Here is a 10845-nt window from a genome sequence, read left to right as displayed (position 1 = left end):
CCCTGTTTCTCCAGGCCTCCCTTGGGCATGGCGGGTGCGGGGGGCTGCGGGAGGGAGGGAGGGAAGCCGGCGCCTCGGCACCGCCGCCCTCGTACTGCTCCTTCATCCTCCAGAAACAGATTGCCCCAGCAGCACCATCGCTTACCGTTGAAATTAATGCGTTTTATGACCCCCCCCCCCCCCACCTTCTTTGCTTTCAAGATGTCGCTGCTTACCTACTGCATAAAAGCTGCTGGTTTGACCTGAGCAAAGATTACTGAGGTGAGGTACATCACCGGATGAGGATGCTGCTCTTGCCAGGTGATTAGGTTTGGTTTTAACGTCTCCTGTTCCTGCTACTTAGAGAAGGTGTTGACTTGCTCAGAAATGCAAGCCCAGACCTTTAAATCCAGCATCATACAGAGAAAAAGTGTTGCTCCTGCTTTCTTTTAAGCAGCTGAAATTTGTTGTTTAATCTCAAAACCATCAGAGTAAATGAGGAAACATCAAAAATTCCAGTGTGGTTCCTGCATTTTTTGGAGTTTGACTGTTTATTTGGCACAACCTTTTCATCTCTCTTTTTATCTAAATATTGTATGGCTGGACCAGTCCCTACTCCGGCAGAGTAAACTAAATCCTAACAGCGTTACAAGTAGATCATGCCTGAAAAACATGGTAAAATTATTCTTCCTGTTGGTATGAGTCATGCCACCATGTTATGTGATTCTTTCCCTACAATTGTTAGCATTTGCTTTCTGATGGGGCAGGAGTAGTCTTACACAGTTTGGTGAGTGCTTCACGTTTTTAGACCCTTGTTTTTCACTATTTAATTGCTTTTTTGTTTGGATTCCAGCGTTCATGGGACCATGAAGTACATAATGTCTTCCTGTTTTGGCAAAGCTCTTTGGAAAATCAACAGCGTGCATCAAAGAGCTTTCTATTTATCAAAAAACAGGAGATAAAGCTATCCCTAAGTGATCAAATGATTACATGCCTATTAGACCTTAACTATAGAAATTCCTTTCTTCCATGTGCAGCTTTAAATTTGTTGCTCACCCATTAGATCACAAAGACTTATTAGGAGCTTTCAGTGTCTTATACACAGATGTATTTTGTGTGCTAAGTGTAACTGAAACCATCTTTAAAATTGCGTGGGAGAAGAAAGCCCGAGTACAAGGACTAAAGGAAAGATTCATCCACTTTAGAATTTGGTGTCTCAGCTATTCATTTTTCATAATTCAGAATTGTTGCAAATTAAATTTTCTATAAACAGTATGATGTTTATTTTGAAGAGGGATTTATTTAGTTGTAGGATATTCTGGCAGATGCTACTTTACCAACACTCAATAGGTTTCCAATGGCTTGACACTGCTCCCTGTTTCAAGTAAAGCTGCCTCAGCTGGTTATCAGCTCTGCACTGTTGATTTTGCAAGGGATATCATATTGGGAATTACAAGAATCAGGAGAGCAGGGGCACACTTCAGTGCAGAGTCTTTGTACAAATCATTGACTTAGGACATTGTAGCTCATTTTGGCACTTACCTAGTTATCTGTTTAAGAGGAAGAAAACACCTCTGGAGGTCAAGTTAGTCTACCTATGGTCTGGCTTACCTTCTAGGGGTGCCTCTTTCTCTTTGGTGGCTATGGAAGGAGTTTATCAGATTTTGGCACTAAACACATCAGTTATGTTAGCAACCTTGTACTGTGTGGTATGAACTTGAATTATGATTCCTATCCTCAGTCTGTCTATGAAATGGAGGGAATGAGAACATAGGATGAAAAATGTAATACAAATCCAAAGTAGTATTATTACTGCATTTGCCTCACTGACAGTCCTCTTCCATGTCTGGTTTAGGAAAATTTGTTCAATCAATAGTGTTTATGATTTGGTGTTCCTATGTAATACTCTCCTTTAAATGGATAAAGTTTTCTGGATCCTAGCAGCTGAAAACACTTATTTTCCCAGCCTGTGTACAGGCTCTGGTTCATTTGAGAATATGGGTTACAACTGGCAGCTGTTTTAAATAAGCAAAGCAAAGGGTACTGAGAAAGGAAAGCTGTATGAAGTAAAATTTGAAATATGCGGCTTTAGGAAGATTGCTACAAAACAGATTGACTCTGCAGTCAGCTAATACTAGATGTTCATAGCAGGGGCTTCCTTTTCTTACATACATGGGTATTCCAGGTGCTGCAGCAGCATGTGCACCATACTGCTCCAACTCCTGGCCGATGACTCCTGAATACTATGAGCCTGATCTTGAAAGAGGTTTCGGTTGAATTTTTGGTGCTTTAATGCCTTTGAAGAGAGGTTTGACGAAATGTTTATCTTAGGCATGTTTACCAGATGAATAATGGGAATTTCTTTTTCCTCTCATCCATGGCATCACAAAAGCGTTGGCCTGGACGGGACTTCGGGAATCATCTAAGCCAGCCTTTTGCTCTAAAGGAGAATTAGTTTAACTGGAGATATTTATTTAGACTATTCACAAACTACCTACTGAAGGAGATTTCATCTCTTGCCAAGGTAATTCACTCCTGTGCTGTCTCCACTTCTTGAGTGATTGCTCTTTAATTGTCAGGTCTCTGAACAATTCCTGTTGCTGCTGAATACTATTGCAATTGCCACCAGGTCTCCAAAATGGTTCTGTTCTATTGATGTATCTATCAGTACTGATTAATTTCGAGTTAGGCTAGGGAGTCCTGAAACCATTTGTATCTGTTTTGTCACACCCCAGTTTACATTTTTCCAACGGGAAGAATTACAAAAGTAGACTATATATTCATGAATTTAAAACATCTATCAGTGATTCAGGCTACAGACTGACAAGAGTAAGCAAGTCTGCTTTATTTCCCCCCCAGATATTAAATTTTTAGAAGGGGGAAGAATACAGGGCAAAATGAAAAATTTCTTGCTAAGCTAACTTCTATAGCTGACAGATCATTTTGTGCCCAATCATCCTCAACTTACAGCTTAGTATAATCCCCCATTTTATAGGTCATTTCACAAGTGTATCCCAATAACCAGATTCATCACAGAAATTAGAACTGTAAGTACTGTTGTTAATGATGGCAGAGAATTAGAGCTTAGGGGAGTGATTATTTCCTTCTATTTGGCACTTACAAGGCCATATCTAAATTACTGTGTACAGTTTTGGGCTCACAGTACAAAGAAGACTGACAGACTGGACTGAGTCCAGCAGAGAGACACCAGGACACTTTGGAGGCTGGAGCACATGTAGGAGTCACTGAAGGAGCTGAGTTTGTTTAGCCTTGAGAAGAGAAAGGTAAGGGCAGCTCTAACTGCAGTCCTCACCTGACTAATGGGAAGTTACCGAGAAGAGAAGACAGAGCTAAGCTTTTTGCAGAGGTGTACAGCAAAAGGGCAAGAGGAAACGAGCGCTAATTGTAGCAAGGAAAATATAAGGAGAAAAATGAATACGTGAATATAAGGAGAATAAAAGAAGATATTCTCCTTATATGAACATAAGGAGAAAAAAATAATATATGAATATAAGGAGAAAAAACCTTCACAGTGAGCGTGGTTAAGCACTGGAACAAGTTGCCCAGAGAAGTTGTGGAATCTCCATCCTTGGAGTTCTTCAGAGCTCAGGTGGACAAAATGCTCTGTGATTTGGTGATAGACTAGAGAAATGCCGTTGCAAAATTATCTTAATGACAAAAGTAACTAGAAAGGAAAAAGTATTCAAATTAGGTGTCTGCAGTCCATATTCAAAATCACTGGCATGAAAGCTTCCTGTTCTTACCTGCAATTCATGGAAACAAAGGACACAGGCATTCCAGGTTGGAGCATGGTGACAAAACATGACTTCTCTTAGGCTTAAAAAAACCCCTCAGCAGTGATTCATTCTCAGATGAAGAACTGTGGCATACTAGTGTGGTATTCAAATCTGAACCAAGCTATTCACCAGAACAATGATTGTGATTGTCACTTTTCTTGTGGCATTTCATAGTTGCTCACTGTTTCTCAGAGCTAGTACTTTGCCTCTTTCAGGGTGATGAATTATTTAGATACCTAAAAGCCTTCCCTGGCTTCCTGTCTTCATTCCCTTTGTTGTTCAATTATTTTCACTTTTGGCAAGGATGTAGTTAATCTGTTATCATCATGGGTTTTTTTAAAATGAAATTGATAATGTATTTTGTACAACTGTTTTGATTCTCTTTTAATCTTTGTAACCAAGACAGATTTTTAAATGATGATTTTATGAAAGTACTTAATTATTGATAATACAGAATAAGTGCTTGACATTAGTTGGTAGTAATTACTGTATGTGATTAATTTGTTAGTCATAGGCAGAAGTTTCTGCATAAAGATGATTTAAGTCAAAATATTACTCGTATATTAAGGACTATTTATTTTTTCTTGAATAGTGTTTCATTTATTTAAATTTACTTCATATTCTCTTATGTTAGATAATTCCAGAACTTTTCCCATGAAAACTGGTTTGATACAGTTGTGATACATATTATCACAATTTATTATACAGTATTAAACTAGATTATTAACATACTGAATAGTGAAAAGCATTGTAGCTGTCCAAAATATGTTTCTATTCCGAAGGTCATTTGTTATATTACACTGCCCTTTAGTAGCATGAGGTGTCTGTACTATGCATCAATAAAAGTGATCTAGGCTGTGTCATTAGTGAACTAACAGTGTAAATGACTGAAGAGAGATAGTTAAATTAGACATTTATTTCAATACAATAGTTGAGAATGCCTCTTAAGAGCAGAAAAGAGTTTGGATTTGTTTTCCAAATAGGAAGCAATTTAAACAAATAGTCTAATATGTCATGACTTCCACAATACTTTCCCACTGTATTTAATGTTGGATTTAAGTGATACATGGCAAATAGCTTTGTGTCCAACCCCAAAGATGTTTACAAAATCAGGAGTCCTGTGGGGCCAGGTTTTCATCATGCTGATATAATTAAGTCAGGAGTTATGTCATTGAACCTAACTGACCACCCTTGTATTAAATCGGTCTTAGAGCAGAGAGTCAACTCCGTTGATTTTAAAGGCAGTTTTATTTTCACTTTTTTTTTTCTGAAAAAGGGCATGGAAGATTTGGCTTTGTGTCTCAATATTCATTTTGTATAATTCAAAAGAATAACAATCTACTAAAGAGTTACCGGCAGTTTTAACATAATCTGCCTTGGAAAGACTTCTTTTTGTGTTACTTGCCGCTCACTGCTCTATAACAAAGAGCCATTCTATTGTGTTTATTCCAGACAAAACGTATCAAATTATTTTCCCTTTTAGATATTAAATTTGATCAGGTGATTAAAAAAAAAGTCTGAACTTAGAAAATCTATAAAGAAGCAGATTTCCCTAAGTCAGCTCTTGAAACAGCCTATTGGTTGCATGTGAATTAGGCCTAGGTTCTCAAAAATATTTAGATTCTTTATTCATGTTGATTTTAGTGTTGTCCAAATACTTTTGACGATATTGGTATAATGGCAAGAAAGACTGCAGAAGCCTATGCATTAGGCAAGGTGATGCTCACCTTTCAAATATGGGGGCCTCCATGTGAAGCATTTGTGCTCACAAGGAAAATGTTGGGGCACACTGCAGCAAGGGTGCTTGTTGTGAGTGTTGAGCCCTGGGTTGCAGTGCTGCATGCAGGAGTCTTCTATGTTTTCCATGTGACCTTTAGAAACGTGAAAAAAAAGGGTGAAATCGTTTCTTTTCATCCTTTGGAGAAATTCAGAGCTTCTCAAAACCAATGAATCTACAGCAGGGTCATTAAACTTAAGTGTCTGTAGCTCTGAGGTATTAATTGGAGGTGTTCTGCTAGGAAGAAATTCTGGAGTGAATTCCTGGCCCTTCTGAAATCAGTAAATGTTCTGTCCTTGGCTTTAGTGGGGACAGAAGGTCATCGTGGTTATCTGTCCTGCTAAGCAGTTTCAACTTCTGTTATGGAAGCAGTGGTAGAAGACTCTTTATCAGTATTCTACACAGATCCAGAAATGTAAAAAGTGGAAACTGAAAGTTAAAGATAGCTGTATCCATAGTCCTGTTCCTGTTGTTTGGACTCCTGTACCCTCTGTGCCTGAGTGCTTTTAACCATACTGCTGCTAAATGTTTACCTCTCCCTTCTACACGAGCGAGTTTGCAGGTGATTCATGTCTTATGAGATCTGACATACGATCAGTCCATCAGGACTGGGCTGTGCAAGTCAAACAGAGTTTCATCTTGTCACAATGTGAGTGTGAAAAGGAATGCTAGATAGAGCTATGTGGTGCTTGAGATGACGGTCCTTCTAGGAATGGAACTTGCTAAGACTTTGATACATGTATTTCAACTCCAGTCTAACTAAAGCCCTCCATATAGTGTCCTGGGTGCTGGCAAAGGGCAAGACCATGCTTGCCAAAGTCTGCTGGATTCATCAGTCAGGCTTTAGGTGGAGTAGAAACCACAAGGCCTTTCGTACCTTTGATGCTTTTTTATTTTCCTTGTTAGGATGGATATTTGTTGCAGGAGGAAAGCCAAAATACATCAGGACAAACTTTTGTTTTAATATTCCTTAGAAATAAGTAGAGGGAAAACTTTAAAGATATTGTGTGTTTTATTTGTATAGACTAAACTGTACTTTTTGAGTGTGGTGTACTTTTCCTTATACTGTAACCAGGTCCTAAAAAGAAGAGGGTTTTTTCATTCCTTATCTTTCTTAGTCCGTTCTTCCTGAATTTCTCTTGAACTGCCTGGAGTCTGTGTGGTTGGGTTTTTATTTATTCATTTTAAATACAGTAATATTATCTGGACTATTGTCTGGCATGCATTTCTCGTAAAAGAAACTAATAAATAGAAATGTCTTCTTTACTGATAAGTCTTACGCAGCAAAAGGCGGATGAATGATGAATCACTTCATGGTTCTGGCAGTGCTGCTCCCCCTGAGGATTTGCTACACTACATACTCACAGCAAGGTAAATGTCTGAACATTCGCTTTTTTATTTGGAAGCAATCTACAACAACTGAAGCTTTGGACTTGATCATTTGTAAGTCTCCTGTGATTAAGCAACGTTACACACTTAATCAAATTATTGTCTTTGGTAAGGTGATGAAGCAACTTGTATAATTACCTTTTATAAACCCATCATGCAAAATTGCCTGTTGAATTAATAACTTGCAATGATGTGAAGCCAGAGCGTATTTATTTATCTGCTCCCCCTCTGTCTCGTATGTTTTTGATCTGTACTCTGTCATCTTCAAATAATTTTCATCTTTGCAACCTTTATGCTTTTCTACCTCTTCACTTTCTCTTTTTTGTTTCTCTTGTCTATGAAAACTTTAGAACTTCTGTTGGCTCTTTTCTGATTGTGCCACAAGATTCCAGGACCAGATTTTTATTTCTTACACTTCACATATGTATCCAATACAAAGAAAAAAGCAAACATGCATATTTGGAGGGAACAGAGTTACATATAAGAATAACTTTCCAGAAGGCTGTGTATTTTAAGGTAAAAGTAGTGCTTGCACACTTGCTGCTGGCAATAGCTTTGGGCATGACTCCATTAAAAGAAAAAAAAGGAATATTTTTAATTGACTTTTCTGTAACCACCATTAAGAAGGCAGAACTTACCAGACTATAGTCTGCATTATAGAAGTTGTATTGCCTTAATTAAGTTGGTGAAGGAAGGAGAGGGGTGGTTTTTTGTATAAATGTACTTGTTATCATACTGAAGGGGGTAATATATCTGTTTCAGAGTTCTTTGCCTCTCTTCAGCCTTGAAATTCATGTGTTCATACTCCATTCACCCAAGGTGCCGGTTCCTCAGTTTTGAGACTCTATTACCAATGCCCCTAGAGTGGCAAAACTTTGTAATGCAGGCAAGTCCAAACAGTTACTGCATTACAGTAACTTGGTCACTTGTTTTCACATGCGGTTGTTCAGGAATAGAATTAGTCTCTGTTGTTAATCATAAAGCTATTTATATAGTCTTGAGTTAGCTTTCAAGTTAAAACAAGTCTTAAGATGCCTTGATCATTTAACTTTGCTAGGAGGGGAAGATTATAACTGTGAATGCTACAAATATTTCTACGTGTGTAAATTATACTACAAAAGTCCTTAAGTCCCACATTGTAACTCAGTGGTCTTCAAGATCTTGGATAAATCCTTTACTATATTGTTTCTTCTGTTCGTTGGTACTGTGTATAAACCCTGACTGGTGATCTAGACTGTCTTATGCCAGGCTCTGAGGAAAACAAAATTGTGTGAGGTCTGAAGTGATATGTCATCTAACTAAAAGGAGATAGTGGGGGACACCCATACAGATGGAGAAAAAACACAAACTAATGAGACCTTTGGTTTTTTGTCAAGTTAATTAAATGAGGCAGGTGAAAATATTCTCCATGGTAAGAAAAGGGATAAGATTTTAGCCTGGACAAAAAGAGACAGATGTAGAGAAGAGAGGCAAGATCATCATTAATGCAATAGGCATAGTAGTGACACTTCCAATTAGAATTGGCTAGAGAAGGAGCAGAAAAGAGGATAGGGAAATTCAGAAGATACGCAGGGGTTTCTTTTAATGGTGCACCCTGAAAAAGGAAGGGGGTTCTGTCAGCTGGCTGGCTTTCCTTTCAGGCGTATTTGTTTGCTTTCCCTGGGAGTCTTACTTTGTGTCTGTGAATTTCATTGAGACACTAGCTGGGTCCCTTCCTTTAGGTTTGTTTACTTGTGCTGGGCCCATCTGTCTCCCGCAGTTGCTTCAGCACTGCAGAAGGAAAACACAAGAATGGCAAGGGCCAGAGCTTTAGATCAGCCACCTATTTGTATACGATAAATGAGATCCCCTCAGAGGCTTGGTACAGGGTGCTTCAGGTAAAAGGATGATGAACGTACAGGTAAGGTTGGCCAGAAAATGAGTAGCTAAGATTACATCCTGGAGAGGAACAACATTACAGTCAATTCTTTAGCATAAGTGGGATTTTAACAGCCTTTATCTTGTTTTGATGGTGTAAGTCTGTAGAATGTGGGGAGATGAAGTGTGTTTTGTCTTACCTTCCCAAAATAATGTAAGATACTCTGCTTCCACAGTCAATTTTATGGCTCACTTTGTTGCTTTGGTTGTTCTGGCTCCTTGCCTGGTCAGTCCTTGGCAGTGAAGCTAACAATATTTCTGTTTTCCAGTAAAACCTAAAATTGCTGCTCCCTCGTCATTTAGGCAAGTGAAATTTATCCCCAGGCCTTCCACTTTGTTTATTCAGTTCCAGACATCTACTGATTGTTATAGGTGCTGGGTTACCTTATGGTAGTATAAAACTGATGGCCATTCTTTTTCAAAAGCAACTGTCAAGCAGCAGGAATGGTTTTTTTAAGGACCATGTCATAACCCTAGCCAAAAAGGAAATTTTACTTCTGCACTTGAAACTTTTTTGCATTTATCTTACAGAAGACACTAATGGTGTCAAATTCTGCTTTCATGTAATTTACACATGTTCATCTTTTTCCAGTAATTATATATTAAGGCTGCAGTGAGAATTGATAGAAGGTATGTGTGCATATATGTGTGTGTATACTTCTTCCTCAAAAACTTTTTTAGGATACCACAATCCTGTTTCTGAGACCAAGTGTTTGAACAATGAAACCTTGATTTCACCCTCCAAGCATATCTGAAGAAGCCTATGCCAGTAGTTTCCTCTAGATTGAAAGCATAAGGTTTTCATTTTGCTTTGATTTCCAGTACCTTTCAAAATGGAACGGATTAAAAATATACCAACAGAGTTTGAAGATGATTTGCTGAAAGAGAAACAATCCTTTTTTTCAGCAGTTTTTTATAAGTTGTTGCTAATGGTACAACACATACGTTCCTCCATTTATTCTTTAATTATAGGCTGGACTTGTATAAACAACTAAGCTGTGTCAGTGTCTGTATTCTCATAATTAATAAATATGCTTATAAAGTATTATTTGCTTCCTTTGATTGATCAGGGATTGTTGTAACTGCTGCTTCTCTTCAGCCTTTCATTTCCTACAGTTAATGTAAAGACCCATATGTAGGGAAACTGCTGCACAGACAGAAGTTAGTGCAGAGCAGGTACCACAGGATAAATTGTGAAATGGTTTGGATATCTGATTGCTGCCAGAAGCATCTATCAAAATGTAGATTCTCAAACTAAATTTCCTGAATGCTTGTGTTTCTACCAGTAATAGTTTGTAAAAGTCTCAGATAATCATTGAGTCAGTGGGTGAAGCGCATCTGGGAGAAATGACTGGAGGTGGCAGTTTTGTGAGAAGGAGCTGCTGAGGTCTCTCAATCCAGCATGTCCCTGAGGACTGTGGCTGTAGTGGGGCAGGAATGCCCAGAATGAGTTCTGTTTTATTAAAACATACAGTTATTTCTGTGATTTCTTTTCTGTGTCCTGGTCAGTATAAGCATTCTGACCCTGTTTTTTGTAACAAGCAGAAGCATCTTGGAAATGGCATGCCAATTGGCATCTTGGCCATTCTAGTTCCCTGGGTTCATTAACAACCAGATCAAATTTAGGTGGTTTTTTGTTGTTTGTGTGTTTATTTTTCAGGAAGGAGAGAAGATGCAGATCAGTGAGTGCCATATTTCATCTCTTCCAAGAGTTAGTTTTTTGGGGGAGGGGTGACAGAGCAAACGTCTAAAAAGAGGGACCATTTATAAGGCGATCCATAGTTTTCAGCAGGCTAGACTTCTTAAGGGGTCTTTCCTTTCCTGACACCAAAAGGGACTTCAGTCTGACTTTTAAACTTTATTTTATTCTGGGAATTAACTCCAGACCCACAAAAGGACAGAGGTACCATTATAACTAGGTGTCTAATTCCAGTAGAAGAATACCCAGCCCTGACTAAAGTACCTAAGCTCTGTGTAGAGCTATCA

General features: G+C 38.4%; 1 protein-coding gene across 2 annotated transcripts in view; it reads left to right on the top strand.

Moving 5' to 3' along the window:
- The first annotated feature begins 240 nt into the window (after nt 1–240).
- Nucleotides 241–10845, top strand: part of LOC127027648 (oncostatin-M-specific receptor subunit beta-like) — a 33559-nt gene continuing 22954 nt past the window's right edge. For both annotated transcript variants that reach the window (XM_050913454.1, XM_050913453.1), the window contains exons 1-3: nt 241–300; nt 2372–2503; nt 6828–6924. In XM_050913454.1, coding sequence (XP_050769411.1) covers nt 6852–6924 — 73 coding nt within the window. In that variant the 5' untranslated portion in view covers nt 241–300; nt 2372–2503; nt 6828–6851. The remainder of the gene's footprint in view (nt 301–2371; nt 2504–6827; nt 6925–10845) is intronic.

Source organism: Gymnogyps californianus, chromosome Z, assembly GCF_018139145.2.
Source record: "Gymnogyps californianus isolate 813 chromosome Z, ASM1813914v2, whole genome shotgun sequence".
Taxonomy (NCBI): domain Eukaryota; kingdom Metazoa; phylum Chordata; class Aves; order Accipitriformes; family Cathartidae; genus Gymnogyps; species Gymnogyps californianus.
Note: the sequence above shows the minus strand (reverse complement) of the source record. Positions and strands in the feature narration are given on the sequence as shown.